An 18,693-nucleotide genomic window follows, 5' to 3' on the forward strand; every position below is an offset into this window, starting at 1 on the left:
ATAATAATAATAATAATAATAATAATAATAATAATAATAATAATAATAATAATAATAATAATAATATTATTTGCTTTACGTCCCACTAACTATTCTTTTGCAGTTTTCGGAGATGCCAAGGTGCCAGAATTTAGTCCTACAGGAGTTCTTTTACATGCCAGTAAATCTACCAACACAAGGCTGCCATATTTGAGCACATTCAAATGCCACCGGACTGAGCCAGGATCGAACCTGCCAAGTTGGGGTCAGAAGGCCAGCGCCTTAACCATCTGAGCCACTCAGCCCGGACCTAGAAACTTTAGGGAAAGTGGTGAAATGCAAATATAAATAAAAACTACCACTAATAGTGTTGAAACGATAGTTTTAAGGACTACTGAGGTGATTTGAATCAAACTTTGTACACTTATGATTTACTATCAGGAGACTAACCATGTGGGGGCAAGGCACCTCTAGCACCCTTAGGAATGGGCGTGAGGGGTTTGGAATACAAAAATAATCGAAAATAGTGTCGAATCCACATTTTTCGGGTTCGCTGAGAAGAACATTCACATTCCAGACATCGTTGAAGTCCATCTTCAGCCCCCATCGGCATGGAGATGAGAACGGGTGGAAAAGAAATTGTCCAAAATGACCGAAATTACAGATGTATGAGTGTTTCTTCTGACATAGCCCTCATACAAAATTGGTACACATATGACTTACTATCTGAAACAAATACTGTCGGATAAAACACCCCTAACACTCCTAGCGGAAGTGGTGAAAATAAACGAAAATGACTGATAGTAATGTCGAATACCATCGTTTACAAGGTTGCTGAGTTGAACTGTGACACTCTGGATGGGTGTATGTGGGTATATTCCAGAATAGATCTCAACAAAATTTAGTACACATATGACTTACCATCTGGAAAAAGAATACTATGGAGGTGGAACATACCAACCTCTGCTGGGGATGGAGAATGGGAGGGGATGGTATTTAAAAATAATGGAAAATAACAAATATTAATGTTGAATAAATTGTTCATGTGTCGCCGAGACGAACTATGACACTCTGAATACCGTTTAAGTCCATGTTTAGCCTCCAATGAGACGGGAGGCTGAATGTGGTTTAATAGTAAATAGTCTAAAATGACCGAGATTAGTGTTGAATCCATTGCTTTTGGGGTCGCAAGGCTGACTGGTCACACAAGTAATTTTAATCTAAGGGAATCCACCTTTTTCAATACATACTTTTTTAATAAACTGTTGCACATAGGTTATACTACAACATTATTATTATGAAGGTACCGGTTTCAACATGTTTTCAATGTCATCTTCAAGTTTTCGTAAAACCAAGCAAAAGAATAAATTCACATATAGCAACGATATACACACACTTGGTAAAAATTTATATAATGACACACATTTAAAGTAGTTTATATAAAATATATGTGGATTGCTATGCGTGGCAGCGTAATTGTCTTATGTTGTCTTGGTACATAAGTTGAGGCACTTTCTGTGAAGTTGGGCTTTGGTATGATAAAGCTTAACGAACACATTAAAATCTTTGGTAAGTGTCTTATTCGAAGTGAAATGCGGCACTGAGGAATAATTTGAGCGCTGTTGGTGGCATAGTCTTCTTATCTTAAAATTGTACTAAGCATGTCGAAAGGTGGTTTTCAGTGTACATGTAGGCCCTAGGATGTTATGTAGAACCAAGGTTTCTCGGTTCAAGCGGAACGTGAAACCTAGAGAAAAGGGGGAGATGATTTTAATATGGTGTTCTATAAAGGGCAAGTCATATGAAGCAAATATATAGAGAGTTATAGTGTGAGACTCACCTTGCCGCAGTGTGCCAAGAAGCTTACTCTATGGAGAGGAGTTAACAACTGGAGCTGGTTTGTGGGGGTAGAGTAGAGATAGATGGGAGAGGGGAGGAACTACCCCTACGGGGGTGGGGTGTTGGAGGCGGGTCTGCCGGGCAATGCAGTTGGGATGTATGGCAAGGGAGGGCGATATGTAATGCGTGGAAGATCGAACGCTTTCTCGAAAACTTAATACCTTTAAGAACCGTAATAAGAAAGTCGTAAAGAACCTTGGGTTTCTCAGAAATTTCATTTAGGATTAAATTGGGGTTGAAAAACTGATCGAGGTGCATGAAGCAATTTTCGGTGACATCTAGGAGAGGGCCTTTCTCTAAGGTCCCGAGAATCTCTATGTCTATATGAATACGTTGGCCCACTGCCGAAAACCTATTGTATTTAATAGCATTGACGTGTTCCATGTACCTAATTTTGAAGTTTCTTCCTGTCTGTCCTATGTACGAGGAACTGCAGTTATTGCAACTAAACCGGTATACCCCTGACCTCAAGACGGTGTTATTTTTGTTTATTGTGTTGGAGTTATGTATTATTTCCACATTCCTATTACTGGTACAAAAGGATATCTTGAGATATTATGTTTCTTAAAAATGCTGGTGATACTGTAAACGTTTTTGTTGAAAGTGAGGGTAGAATATGTAATAGGGTTGGGTTTTTCTTTTTCTAATGTTGTATTAGTCGATGCTTGAATTTATTAATTTTCTTTCTATGAAACAGTCATTTAAATTTGGCAATGGAATGGATTGTGTCTAATTCTTTCTTTAAATTTGTCTTTGACATTGGTATTTTAAATGCGCAGTCGACCATGCTATTATAAGTAGCACATTTTTGTGTGCAAGGATGTGTAGAATCCTGTCTTATGGTTGTAGCAGTTTGTGTGGGTTTTCTATATATACTGTATGTTAGGGAGGATGGGAGACTGCTTATCGTGAGGTCTAGAAAATTGATTTGTTTGTTGGATTCTGACTCAGGGTGAATTTAATATCTGGATCTATACTGTTGAGGTTGTCATGAGTAGAGGTAGCGCTAGTAGTCTTATTGTCTAGTATTACCGAAGTATCATCGACGTATCTAGACCAAAATAGAACACTGGCAAAAGTATCATCGTTGTCAATTATTGTATGTTGTATGTTCTAAGAAATCTAGATATATTTCTGCTAAGATCCCCGAAGCTGGTGACCCCATTGCCAGTCCATCCAGTATTGAAAAGGTGGATTTCCTTACATTAAAATTACTTGTGTGATTCTCAGTTCAATACAGAACAACCATGAAGTTTTGAACTTTAGAAGGCTGATTGGTGACAGTCTCAAAGACAGTTGAAATCGTGTAGATCATACCTATAGCACGACGGATGAATACATGCAGTTATCACTAATTATCTTCTTGAAAGGATACTTCGAGTAAATTTGAGCTTCCACAAGGATAAAGTTTTACTCTAAATTTAAATAATCTAAACCTTGAAATCAAACACATCTAAATAACTCTAACACTACATAATAGATGGTAAAAATCAATATCCAAAAACTGAATTCTCTAAATATTCACTTCACACATAACTAATTAGTAATACTAATCTTAAAAGTAAACATTCAAAAACCAACCGGGCAATGCCGGGTACTAAGGCTAGTCACATGCATAAATATAATTGTATTATTTATTTATTTCATGCCTTCATTTGTGGCGAAGTTAAGGCTCACGGCCCTCTCTTACACTTGTATAAATGAAAAATGAACAATAAATTAATATAATCAACTCACTCTAAATATGAATTCTTCATTCCACTGCGGATTCAGAGTCTGGAAAAGAAAAATTTTCACATCAGTTCAAAAATTGCAAACAAATAAAAAATGTAACTGAAAAACATTATTAACAAGAAAAAGAAGTTCAGCTTTCCTCTATATTTTTAAAATATGTGGGTTGGAACCTTAATAGTGACAACACCACTGTGGATGCTAAACGAAACAGAATTAATAATTGTCACTTCTATCACATGTTACTCTATGTCTAATCTACCTCACTGTAAATTGAATCGCCTACTCGTTTAAACACAACAATGCTGTGGCAAGAAGAGGCCAGTCTTGTGCAAGATGCTGGTCTAAACTGCTGTGCGTCGTGTATTCACTATGTTTACAAAACATGAACAGCGATGTTGGCTGAAAATTCAATGTGCCCATGGCCACACAGCAAGACAATATCATGAAGGTCTTCGTGAAGCATATGGTGAAACAGCATTACCATACAGAACAACAGCAAGGTGGGTTAGATCTTTCAATGAGAGATGCGAAAGCGTGGCGGACATGGCTCAGTAAGGTCACCCTAGTGCCAGCGAAGAGGAAGTGCAGCCTCTTGCCACACTATTGGATGCAGATCAATGACAGACAATTTTAGAGTTAAGTCACAAGATGGATTATCAAATACAACTGTGCTGCATATTCTAAAGAAGTGCCTGATCACGCGAAAAATGTTAGATCAGTAGGTTCTGCATGACTTAATGGAAGCACAGCGATGGTTACAAAATGATGTCACTCAAACTCACTTGGAGTGCTATGGTCATGAAGGAGACTATTTCTTATGCCGTACTACTGCACTTGATGAGATATGGGCCAGATCATACAAACCTGAAATTAAACCCCAATCCTACAAGTGATGTCATTATGGCTAACCACAAAAACAAAAGTTTGTCAGACCCCTACGAACATGAAAGTTATGGTGATTCTTGTCTACAACTGCGATGGTGTCATCCTAACACATGTCTTACTGCAAAGACAAACTGTTAATGCACAGTATTTTTGTAATTTTGTGGAGCATCATCACCTGAGACCGATGATGGTGGTGATCATTGTTTTAAGAGGAAGTACAACTAGGCAACCATCCTCTATAAAACACTCATCAGGGAGAGGGGGGAAAAAAATAGAAAGGATCCGACACGTCAAAAAATGAAGGTATCGGCCAAAGGAAGACAAGGGCCAAGAAGGGCTTGAAAATGAAACACTCCTTAGGCCTAGAGAGCTCTAATACTGTCGGGGTTGGAAAAGAACAAAAGTTGACCATGGGAGGTCGGATAAGATAGATGAAAGTGAGGAGCCTGACACAAGTCAGTGGAAGGAATGCTAGGATTCAGCTGAGGGTCCCATGGTCACCAAGCCATGCTCCCAAGTTAAGAGACCCTGGAGCCCCGTTTAGTCACCTCTTACAACAGACAGATCATACCGTGTGTGTTATTTTATCACCCCCACCCAAAGGGAGTCATCCGAGACCAGTGTTGTGAAGAAAGCGACAACACTTCCAGCAGAATCTTCCCATCATGTTGCAGGATAATGCGTGGGCACATGTGGCATACCCTGTAGTCAATCTGTACGGTCGCTGGGGTTGGGAAGTGCTTTTCTATCCACCATATTTACCGGACATAAGACCTTACGATTATGACTATCTTAAAGATGAAGGAACCACCTGGTGGCATTTAGTTCCAGACTGTTCCCAAGATTCTGCAGGCAGTAGATTGCTCCATTAGAGACATGAAGAAAACAGGTGGTATTAAAGGGATTCTTTGACTTCAACATCATTTAAATTATCAAATGAGAATGTCCGCCCAATTCAACACAATTTGTAATACAGTTTTCAATTATACATAATTTTACAACAGGAATACATATTTCATCCCGTTATGGCGACATCTTCACTTCCTTACCCCTTGACAGTGAGCTCCATACATCGTATTGACCTCCTTTTCTTCACATATCACTGACCTCTGCGCATGGCATAAACCCTTGTAAGCCTAAATTAATTTTGTTCTAGCTTGTAAAGTTTTGAAGTTGTCGGGATGGAAACAATGTATCTTTGAAGGTGATGATCCTTATATAAGAATCGGCCCAAATTAGTGTTCTTTTTTTCTACTTTTCTTTCTAATGAGTTAATAGTCTGGCCTCTTTCTGCTTAAGTGCATATAGACGTAAATTTCTGCTGCACTCTAGTGGATGTATGAGTCATTATATGATATTTCCTTATGTAGATTGATAGTATAAATTGCCAACTTTTCACTGATATGCATACTGACATCATCTGGTGAGGATTCCTATAAATTCTTTCTCCGCCTTGAAACCTCTTATGACTCTGAACTACGAGACTGCGTGGCACAGAAGCATACCACGGTGCAGTCTGAATGATAGAGAAGCAATGAAGTTTTAATAAATCAGAAGATAACAGCACTAAACCAGACTGATCAAAGTGACAGTGGACACATAACATCAGGAATGGGAGCGCATTATGTGTGTGACCAAGTAACAAACGACAAAACACGCCAAAGTACATGGCCTCTTTCTCATGAACTAATCCTCTCATTAACCTGACAGTTGTGCAAAATGACTCTCTGAACTATGGTTCCCCATTTTCTCCTCAAAGTTTCCGAGCCAATGATTATCCTAATTTTTATTGCATTGTGAATGAATCCATACATATACAAGAATGTCACTTTCATTCCGTATAAAATGTGAAAGGTCGTCTCTCCATTAGTAGACTATAAGGTAAATATGAACTCTGTCAAGAACAGTATAAGAAAAAGAAGATTGGACTGGAAAACAACTACTGAAGACGAGTGGTGGTGGAAGGAGAGATGAAAAAGATAAGGATGATGATGATGAAGAAGATAAATACAGAGTGAATGAATGTAAATTACATTCTTGTGAGTCTCTACTGTAAAAGTTTGAAAATAATCTGAGCTAAACTGTTGTAACAGTGAATTTTTAAAGAGATTCCTGCATTTTCTCAGTTCTCGCACCTGAATCGCCTCTATCAGCTAGGTAAAGCAGCATTCAAATGTTCCCCATCACTGAGGGGTTAATGTGCGACTCAATACTACAAAAAATACAAGTACATTTAAATATTTAAAATAATACTTTTGTGTGTTAAATAGCACATGTAAACCCTACAAAGTTTTTTTTTTTTTTTTAATGTCTGTGTTGTTTCTGTCCAGCAGTTGTTAAATATGGTAAGTAGTATCAATAAGCACCAGTATATGGCTGATTCCAGAGAATAGTCCATCCAAGTAGGTAAAAGTAAAGTTTAAATAAAACTCAACAATTTGTTTTAATGATAAATCCGTTTTTAATTATGTGGTTAATTGAACCTTTATATAGAGGCTAAATTCATTTGATATTTTTCAATAGTTTGAGGAATTCCTGTTTATTATGATGAAAAGTTACGAAAATAATTATAGTAAATGTTAATTTATATGCTCTTTTCTCTTCGCAGTATTATTATTTAGGTTATTAACAGTTTGTATAAGGTGTAATAAAGCGATGAATTTATTGCTGCAGGCCATGTAAACACACAACGAAAAATGTATAAAAGTTTCTGTAGACGAAAAGTGCGTGGCTCAATTTAAATAAAACCTCATATGCAAACCCTTTCAAGCTGCTATATCATTCGTATTGAATTTTGAATGGATTCATACGAAGCTGATTAGTAAAATATGTTGCGTGTTTACAGCGTTCTTGCGAACAGGCAACTGGGAAGTTCCCCACTGCCGAAACACACTGCCCACAGGATTCAGTTTCTGCGTCACACTCACTTGTACAGGACGTATTTTACAATAGCAATCAGTGTTCACACTGAGGTGATATTTAATAATGCTGCTTACTCACAAGAAACATTGTAAACCGTATAGCGAGAAAAAAAAAAAAAGAATGACGAGGATTTTAAAAGAAAGGAAAGGGAAAGGCATGCAAGGAGAAGGAAGATGACACCTGCCCAGTTATACGTACGCTGCCAACAGGTACGAAAATCGGTAAAGAAACAGAGCTCAGAAGAAACTTCAGGGCTTATCAACAGTTACCTCCTGTTCTACAAGTCTAACAACACAACCATCAACATCAATTGCAGAGCCAAGTACGCCAACGTCTGTTTATAAATGCAAACAAACATTGGGGAAAGCTGTAAAGCGTTCGGAGCAGTCTTTACCAGTGAGTCCGCCGAAGAAACGGAAAGTTGTCTCTGCGCTGAGTGTAAAATTTTGTGTAAGTTCATCTACCTCCAGCAAACACAGGAATTCTCACGTCCACATCGAGAAGATCTTAAATTTCTCAATCCGGATTATATCAGTTGGCCATCTCCTTGAGCAAGAGATTTTATCTCCATAAAGGACAGCTCTGGACAAAAATTTTTAAAACAGAAACGATTCATGTACATCACAATGCAAGACGCATATGAACTTTTTCAACAAGACTACCCACATCACACAATCGGTCAGTTTTCTTTTTGTGAACTTCAACCAAAGTACATTTCTGTGCACTACCAGGAACACTGATATTCATTATGTGGTGCCATTCAAAACTTTTATAGTTCAGGCACGAAAATATTAAAATAAAACTACATACTACCACAAACTCTCTACATCTAGACTAAAAGATCGAAGCAGATGACAAAAATCCACCCATGATACGGATTTTGAAGTGGGTGACTTCGTACTTAGAAAAAACAGCCGAAAGAAACATTCAAAATATTATGTTCATACCATAACTGAAAGTAACAGTGATATTTATTTTATAACCAATTTTCGCAAGTGTAACAATGAAGCTAAACTGTTTTGTGAACCACCGACGAAAGAAGAGTGCTTTTTAAATGTAAATGAAATCCAAAGATTACTGGTGATTTGTTTTACTAGTGGGAAATGGTATTTTGATGAGTCTATACCAGAAGCAGAATGAACAAAAAAAAAATTCATTTATTTTTCTGACTAAGCTTTCATTCAAACTGTAGATTACTTAAGCGTTGAATGTTCTGTTGTTTTTAAATATTTTAGTTCATTTTACATTCACTGTTATTGGTGTTAAATAAATATGTGACAATTCATAAAAACATGTTACTTTATTAAATAGGCCACATGTACCAGGAATGCCTAGGGCCTGGAACATTGTGTTTTTAATTTGCAAATTATTTGCAACGTGACGGCACAAACATTTGAATACAGTGTGTGAGGTAAAGGGACGAGAAGGAGCTGCAAGCTATGTGTGTGTGTGAGTGAGAGAGAGAGAGTGTGCTATGTCACAAGCAGGAAGCATGCAGGATGATGTAATCTCCATGTGCAGCCAGCTCACTAGTCTAGAATGTACTGGAAGGATTTTTATATATTCTAAACCCTTTCAGGTACAGAATAATAAAGTACATCACTGTGAAGCCCATTATTTAAATGTAATCTTACCAAAATTTCAAGTCAATCGGCCTACGGATTCTCAAGATATTGAGTTGGAAAGAAAACAAGTTTTTCACGAGGAGCAGGCAGCCAGCCTCGACTTCAGGTATAAAAGAGCAGAGACTGGAGAGGTACAATTAGTTGCAATCTACAACTCAACCATGACGGGTTTCTGTATGGTCGCCGCGTGCATGTTTTGAACCTGAGAACTTTGTCGCGTTACGCGAAACTAATCGAAACTAACTTATAAAATTTCTACAGTGCTACGGAACTTTCAAAAATCCAGTGCGTACCAACACACCTCTAATATTTCTCAGTAATATGTCCGAACTTAGAAAATTTCAGCGTATGCTAGAATGAGTGTTTAGCATTTGATAGTGACAGATCAGAACTTAGGATATTTCGAGAGCTCGGAACTTAGTATTTGTCATAACCAAGAGTGGAAGATTTTTTCAAACATTACTTGTTTTTGAACAGTGGTATCAAATAAACTAGTGAATCTTAAGGACATTTTGTGGCAATTCCATGAAATATTAACTCAACTGAAGTGAAATAACACATAATATCACCTTAGTATTAGTGTTATGAATAATTAAGAACATTTGAATACGTCTTACGTGTGCAGTAAATGAACTGAACTGGCACTTGAAACTCAACAAGCTTTAAACTTCAGGTTTTACTTTAAACCAAGTACGAAGTGTTTTTGACTGCTAATAACATTATTCTCATGTGTAAATAGTATGAATTATTTGAACAGTGTTTTGAAACTAGTACTACTTGAATTGTGCTTCGAAATTGTGATTACCTAAAACTGTGCTTCAAAAGGTAGAATCTTTCGAACAGTGTTTTGTGCTTCGAAACCATAAATGTTTCAAACTGTGCTTTACTTTCACTCAAAGCCATAATTATCTCAAAGTGTGATTATTATTTTGAATTCTTACAACAGACTGTGATTCAAAGTGCGATTCTAAGTACTGTTTACTAGTGATTTACTAATATTCACTTGATCAGATCGTGCTATTTCAACACTCACATTTTACCGTCAATTGAACTTTCTCGTGTCTTCACAATAAGTGACACCAGAAATCTTGACCGAGTGTTTAACCCTCATATCAACCTAACACCTGACTCAACATGGGAGATAAAATGAAATGGCGTATGGCTTTTAGTGCCGGGATATCCCAGGACGGGTTCAGCTCGCCAGGTGCAGGTCTCTCTATTTGATGCCTGTAGGCGACCTGCGCGTCATGATGAGGATGAAATGATGATGAAGACAACACATACACCCAGCCCCCGTGCCATTGGAATTAACCAATTAAGGTTAAAATCCCTGACCCGGCCGGGAATCGAACCCAAGACCCTCTGAACCGAAGGCCAGTACGCTGACCGTTCAGCCAACGAGCCGGACGACATGGGAGATGGTACGTGGTACAGCGTGGGATTGAACGTGGTACAGCGTGGTGCTTACGACGTCAAAGGAGTTCCAGATCCTGTTCGTAGAACTGCATGAACCAGTTCCAGCGTCATGAACATTCAGGTGATATGAGCATTTAACATCAAACTTTTTGAACTGTTAAAGACAGTGATTACTTTGAAATCATTCACATATGCTAAATAGCACTAGTCAATTACGAACTTCATGAAAAGTCACTTTATTCTTTTCAAGTGCTTTAAAAAGACTTTAGGAAATTTAAAGTAATATTCTTTAGAAAGGCTGTAGGTATTTCAAATAACGATGTGAAGTGATTACCCTAAAAAGACTGTAGGCATTACAAGTGAATATTCTAGAAAAACTCTAGAGAATTACGAACCAATATTTACTTTACAAAATTAATGAAGGAAATTAGTTTATTTTCAACTTTCATTCATCACAAGTATTTATCAGGATTCACAATATTTACTGAAACTTTCAAGAATAAATCTAACAGAGATTTCCATTTAATTTCTAATTTCCAATGGAAAATAATAATGAAGTTATTTATGTGCCAAGCCAGTTGAATAAATTTAAGTATTGCAAAATAACATCTATTATTTCGCTCTGCGGACTCCTTTCTCTGTACCGGCTCATAAGAACGGAACACTGATAAATGTAGGTGACGTATTCAATGAATATAGGCCTAAGTGGGCAATACATTGTTTATTATTGAGAGAGACTATATCATTACATATATGAGGAGCTCTGTATTTGTACTATTATACTGTAATTCTGTTTTTTCTGAATTGATATACATTTGTTGATATTGTTATCTAACTTAAAAGTCAACTTCAAAATATACACTTACTGGTGTCCTGCATTTTATAGTAGTTTCTTGGAAAATATGAAAATTATGGTGTAGTGAAGGATTAGTGACAGTTATTATGGTTATTATAAACAAGTCATTTATATTCTTTGAAGATTAAAGTTTCCTTACACAGTGAATTAAAATTATGAAATTTTATACATTTTATATGTATTTTATCTATGCCATGAAGAACTTGGCATATTAACCTTTTTGTTATTGTACTGTACGACATCCAACATTAACTTTATGTGGAATACATAACCTCTCCTGCCCAAAAGCTAACCTGACCTTCCCAGGATAAACAAACCCGTTTCCACGGGCGAGGCTTTGTCGACCGAGTCACGGCGGTATAACCATTACGTCAATTAAGGAGGAAATGCTGTAATTTCAGCTAGTCCATTAGCTGAGAGCTGGCAGCTCCACCAATGGCCTTACATCCTTCAGGCTAGCAACCCGTCGGAAGGACATTTGATTGCTTTTCATGATCGCCACATTTCAACATTTTGAAGATTTCATAGAATAATTTTAATATGGTTTTAAAAGATTTTGAAGTGTCAAACAGTGTCAATGTCATTTAAAAAGATTGTTTAACCTTATTCGGCGACATTATGTTCACTACATGGCAATAGCCTGAGGACTTTATTGAATGGTTTTAATACGGTTCTACAAAAACATTTTTTTTAAAAACGTCAAACAAAGTGAATGTTTTTAAGAAGATAGTGATTTTATTATTAGTTTTGTTTAATTTTAATGATTATTTAAACCAAATTGCATCAGATTTTAGCAATCCAAAGTTTAATAATTGCAAGTCTTGGACAATATGGACTCGGAAATAGTATAATTATAATATGGTTTTTAAATCTTTATCATAGTTTTTATGTGTGTGACGTAGATAAACATATATGTTTGCCAATGTTTCCAGTGTATATCAGCTGATGATGACGCAATATAAAGCGTTGAAACTAGTCCTGATAAAATAAATATACATGTTGTAATTTCATCTTAACAACATTTTTGGTATTGAATAAGGTGGATACGAATTTTAATAAATTGTAACATTAAAACAGTCGTAAGTTCACATGGTCAGCTAGGAATCAGCGATCTATCATTGATTATGTCATCTGCAACGAAAAGCTAGCAGAATTAATTTTAGATGTTGGAGTATATCGAGGTCCTGAAATGGAAACAGTTCATTTCTTAGTAGTTTCACCAGTCCCCATAAAGCCAAGATGGATGAAGAAAAATAAACCCTGCATGGAACAAAAAGAAACAACTTATAAAATTGGTCTTTTAAGAGATCCAAGCATAAAATGGCTATACCAAAATAGATTTGATAATCTAATTCAAGCAAAACCAGTGAGTACCAATGTAGAGGAAGAATGGTCAAATGTTAGCTTAGCTTTGAAACAGGCATATAAGTCTCTGGTAAGACCCCAACTAGAGTATGCAGACATGCCAACTTTCAAAAGTGAAAAATCAGGAGAAATTTCGCAGCGAATCGCGACGTATTACGACACATCACTGATGGCAGAACATGTACAAATTCTTTATAATTCAATACATTAACAATTCTATTTGCCCATATATATATTTTTCATCATTTACATGTGAATACTAAATACTGGACATACTTGAACTGTAAGAACATGTGACTTCTCATCCTTCAACATGGTGATCCCATTACGAATAATTGTTGTTCAACACACCAGTAGCTGACTTAGCCCTCTTCAGAAACTCGGAACTAAATTTTTGCTCAAAGCACTTGCCTTGCTGAACTGATTTCAAGGTTAAAAGTTTCTCCAAAGTTTGTTCAGACAGCAAGGATCAGAACTGTGTTTTTGTCTTTGCGACTGTGCTAAAAATCCTTTCACATTCTGCACTGCTATGTGGAATTGATAAAATAGCAAGCATCACCTTAGAAAGTCTGTCATATTTAAGTACACCATCAGCTGATTTCATCTGACCTACCAATGCCCATTGAACATCAGGTCTGTTTCTTCGAGCTGAAAGTTACAGAACTGGGAGTGCAGAATATCAGTTTCTTTACCCAAATATTCCATTTCACTAGTCAAAATGTTCGAACACTTGTTAATGAGAAATCTAAGGCTAGAAAATGATGCCTTACTTATAGCAGAAATATTTGCAACTTCTGCATTAATTAAAACTTCATCTTTGAATGGAAATTTGTGTACCATGTAGTCACACGATGAAGAGAAACACTTTCTAACAGACTTAAATAATATGCACTTTTCCTCAGACTTCAAGCTGTTCACTAAAACAAACGCAGAGTTCCCTATCATCAGATCACAATCATCCTTTTGATTTGCTGGAGTATGATAATCTACATCAAGAAGAGCGAAGGATCTTTTAATAACGTCTGGTTTCACAAACCCTGTCATCACATTCTTCAATAGTTCCTCCAAAACTGACCTCAATAAGTGGATGTGCAGCATACTTGACTGAAGAGCTACGTTTGGATTCTCAAAGATATCCATAAAACTTGAGGGGAAAAGGCAAAAAGATTTATCTAAATTTGATGAAAGGAACATGAAAAGTCGTTCTTCATATGACAATGCATGGCTCTTAGTGTCATAAGTGGTTTATTTTTTTTAGTGAAACTGATAACTGGGTTTTCCTTTTAACTGAGGAGTGAGGTGAAATGTTACGACAATCCTTAACCTTTTCAGACAAACAAGACACATCTGCACTTAAACTGTGCATAGGAATTTTTGTAAGTCTTCACAAAGTTCCCATCTGAGGAACCTTACTCACAATTTCGCTCCCGAATAATGTAATCAAAGGGTCCCACTGAAGCAAAATACTATCTAAACACCTTCTTAGTGATAACCATCGAGTAGGCATATGCTTCAGGATTTTCCTGATCTCTGTGTTGTGTAAAGTCTGAAATTCTCTGAACTTTTCTTTCCTCTTTGCACTTCTTTCCAGATAGAAAAATATATCAATTATACTTTCATCTACATTTACGGGCAAGCACGCCGCACCCTTCTCAGCAGCAAGATTAACTAGGTGACAAGAGCAGCCTACAATGACTATCTTACTATTTTCCCGCTTCAAACATCATGCCACACCATTATTTAATCCTACCATCACTGGAGCATTATCAGCATCAAGAGCTAGGCAGTTTTTTAATGGAATGCAAAATTCCTGAAAAGTTGAGAGCAAAAGATTGGCAACGTTAGCTCCAGTAGCATCCCCTTCTAAATTCGGCACAAAGAGTAGACAACTCTGAATTTCATTGAGTTCAGGCCTAAAAAATGTTACAACAATGGGATATATCTTCAAGTCACTTTTATTGCTACCATCAGTAGCAACAGAAAATGCATTCACCAGCAAAAGTGATACAATTTTTGCCCTTTCTTCCATGCACATTTCTGTAATGATAGCTGCTGTTTCGTTCTAGCACACCCATATCGTTTAGCGATTTCCGAATCAGGAAACATTTTGCGAAACAAAGGTCCCGCATGATCGGCACAATTTACAGGCAGGTTATGTTCTACTATAAATGACGTAAATAACGCCTCGGCATTCGTCACAGGTTTTACATCTTGGTTTTTACATGAAAAGTTCAGTTTCTGGTTCCTTTCTACACACTGGACACTCTCCTTATGTTTTTTCATTTGCATGTGCTTGAGTATATCGCATTACCCGCCATGCGCAACTGAAAAATCACACCTACATATAGTACAGAACGTGAACGTTGGTCCCTTTCTGGATTCACTCAAACACGGAAACTCTTCCCTATAAGCACTTTTAAACACTGCATCATATTTCTTTTCTGACATTTTGGCCAAAACAAATATTAAGGCACAACACGAGCACTTCTGCAGGTCTTGCCCCGGGTAGAACGACTATGTTTCTGAGGTTAGGTTACTCCAAAGAGAATGTTACTCGCTTGACTCGCTTGCAAAGAGAATGACTATTATAGACAAAAGAGCAGCACATGACTGCCCACTGTGCCCCGTACTGCCATCTGGTATCATTATTAGAACTATCGACCAGCCATACTCAGCCATATATCGATAGAACAAGGAAATCCGCGGGAGTTTAAAATAATGTGAAAATTACAGATATTGCTCTGAAAATCGGGAGATCGGACCCGGCAATCGGGAGATCGGGAGGAATGATGAAAAATCGGGAGTCTCCCACTCAAATCGGGAGACTTGGCATGTCTGAGTATGGTTCCACACGTCTGAGTATGGTTCCAATGTATGGGACCCTCACCAGGATTACTTGATTCAAGAACTGGAAAAAATCCAAAGAAAAGCAGCTCGATTTGTTCTGGGTGATTTCCGACAAAAGAGTAGCGTTACAAAAATGTTGCAAAGTTTGGGCTGGGAAGATTTGGGAGAAAGGAGACGAGCTGCTCGATTAAATGGTATGTTGATATAGATGTTGATTCCCATAGGGAATCTGAAATATTTGTCCTGAATGAGTAAATTTATAATACCAATATACCACGGTATGCACTAGCCAGCGTATTGGTAGGTGTGCTAGGTACCAACTGATGAGCTCACCCTAGCACACGAGGGCGAAACGCTGGCAACCAAGAATGAGTTAGCTGAAAATTTATAATGTCCAATAACGGACCATTTATATTGGTATTATAAATGGTATGTTCCGAGCTGTCAGAGGAGAGATGGCATGGAAGGACATCAGTAGACGAATAAGTTTGAGTGGTGTCTTTAAAAGTAGGAAAGATCACAATATGAAGATAAAGTTGGAATTCAAGAGGACAAATTGGGGCAAATATTCGTTTATAGGAAGGGGAGTTAAGGATCGGAATAACTTACCAAGGGAAATGTTCAATAATTTTCCAATTTCTTTGCGATCATTTAAGGAAAGGCTAGGAAAACAACAGATAGGGAATCTGCCACCTGGGCGACTGCCCTAAATGCAGATCAGTAGTGATTGATTGATTGATTGATTGATTGATTGATTGATTGATTGATTGATTGATTGATTGATTGATTGATTGATTGATTGATTGATTGATTGATTGAAGGCAGCTTTTGAAAGTTTAGGAATTAAAAGAAAATAGAAGAGAAAAAAGGGCTTGAGAATCTGGGATGAAGAGATAAAAATGATCTTATCAGAAAAAAAGAAGATGTTTACAAGAAATTCCTGTCAACTGGTAAAATAGAAGATAAACTAAAATACAATTATAAGAGAGCAGCAGCTAAACGAGAAGTTAGGCGAAAACATAGAGAAAGTTGGGAAAATTTTGTATCTACATTGGAGACAGACTAAACAAGACCACAACCACAAACTTATTAAATTCTGAAGAAATTAAACAAGGAAGTTAACGAAGAGGTAAAACTTGAAATAATACCACCAAATGACTGGCTTAATTATTTTCAAACACTCTGGACAAGTTCAAATAATGAAGTGTTACTTTGCCAATATCTAACAACAATACACTGGAAACTATAACATTAGAAGAGCTAGACCAAACTTTAAAGAAACTAAGGAATGGTAAAACACCTGGAGAGGATGCAATACATACTGAACTGTTCAAATATTCAAGTAAAACTTTCAAACAAAGATTCCTCAGCTTTTTTAATCAAATTAGGAATGGAGACAATCCAACCAGAAAGTTGGCACAAAGCAATAGTTATCCCTCTTCATAAAAAAGGTGACACAAAAAAACCATGAAAATTAAAGGAGTTAGCATTGTTAACTCAGGTTTTAAAATATATGCAAATATCATTAAAGATAAGTTGCAGCAACACTGTGAAAATAAATTGGGGGAGTGAACAACAAGGTTTCCGTAAAGGGCGCTCCAGAACTGATGCATATTTCACTATGAAGATTTTAATAGGAAAAAGTAGAAAATTAAAACTGGAAACACACATTACATTTGTGGACTTTAAAAAGGCCTTTGACCGAGTAAACAGAAACAAATTGCTTGAAATTCTAAAACAAGACAAAGTCTCTTAACAGATTATTAACAATATCTACAACATCTACAAATCTAATCTCATTTCTGTAAAATTGAACAAGAACCAGACCGAATGGAAATCAATAAATGGTGGTGTAAGACAAGGCTGCAGACTCTCCCCTCTACTTTTTATAATATATATGAATGCAATAATGGAGGAAACAAGGACGCCATGGATCAATATCAATAAATAGATACCTCAAACACCTAGATGCCATATTATATGCTGATGTTGCATTGCTGGCTACGACGGAAGATGACCTACAAAGATCAATTTTCAATCTAAAAAATGTTTCCTCAGATTTTAATATGATTATTTCAACAGAAAAGACAAAAATAATGGCTTTCAAGAGAAGAGAACCAATTCCTAATAAAATATGTTTAGATAACACAACATTAGAAAGAGTAAATGTGTTCAATTATCTCTGGTATAACTTATCATACAAATCAGAATTAGATATACCAGCAAAAATTAATAAATTCACAAAAACTGCATGAATAATAATAAACATCATGAAACAATCACTTGTTCAGAAACATACTCGATTGCGCCTTTATAATGCCCTAGCTAAACCAAGACTTTGCAATGGATCTGAGGCATGGACGTTAAGATCTCAAAACTTGTCTCGAATTACAGCATGAGAAATGACATTCATGCGTCGTACAGCAGGGTATACAAAATGGGACCAAAAAACGAATTAAGAGGTGCTAAAAGAACTGAAAGTACAAGCGATAACTGACCATATCTTCAGTTATCAGGAAAGCTGGAGATGTCATATACAAAGGATGGAAGCTGGCAGATTGCCAAAAGATTCTCAATACCAAACTAGAGGAAAAAAGATCTGTAGGACGTCCGATGAAGAGATGGAAGGAAAATGCAAGACTGTAACAGGACACATGGCTCAATACTTGGAAGGAAGATGATGATGATGATGATGATGATGATGATGATGATGATATTATTATTACTACTACTACTACTATTAGGAGGAGGAGGAATGAAGCTTGTAGTTCTGTGACCGATAATCTCGCTATCATAAGCCATGAGACCTCATTTTTTATGCAAAATCCGAACCACCGGACGAGACGAGACCATATCTTTAAATAACATGTCAACGAATATTTTAACAAGGACAAAATCCTAATTGTTTGTGTCTAATGTACTGATTAGGTGGACAAAATAATAAAATAACTTACTGTTATTATATAAAGTCAAATATCATCAAACCGGATTAAAAATTATTTATATTACATGTAATAAGATCTGGGGTTGTTAGGGATTCAGGGCTGGAGAAGGAGAACTCTGGACAAAAAAGGAGTAGCTGGGTGCTATTGGAGAGACCAGGACCCTTCATGGGCTATAGCATCAGGAGAGTGAGTCAACACTGATAATAAAAAAACATGAAAT

The 18,693-nt window shown here is 36.7% G+C and overlaps 1 protein-coding gene across 3 annotated transcripts in view; it reads right to left on the minus strand.

Moving 5' to 3' along the window:
- Nedd4 (E3 ubiquitin-protein ligase Nedd4) overlaps window positions 1-18,693 on the minus strand; it is a 592,743-nt gene that overhangs the window by 319,541 nt on the left and 254,509 nt on the right. For all 3 annotated transcript variants that reach the window (XM_067159509.2, XM_067159503.2, XM_067159516.2), the window contains exon 4: window positions 3,616-3,654. In XM_067159509.2, the coding sequence (XP_067015610.1) occupies window positions 3,616-3,654 (39 nt within the window). The remainder of the gene's footprint in view (window positions 1-3,615; window positions 3,655-18,693) is intronic.

Source organism: Anabrus simplex, chromosome 1, assembly GCF_040414725.1.
Source record: "Anabrus simplex isolate iqAnaSimp1 chromosome 1, ASM4041472v1, whole genome shotgun sequence".
In the NCBI taxonomy this organism is placed as follows: Eukaryota; Metazoa; Arthropoda; class Insecta; order Orthoptera; family Tettigoniidae; genus Anabrus; species Anabrus simplex.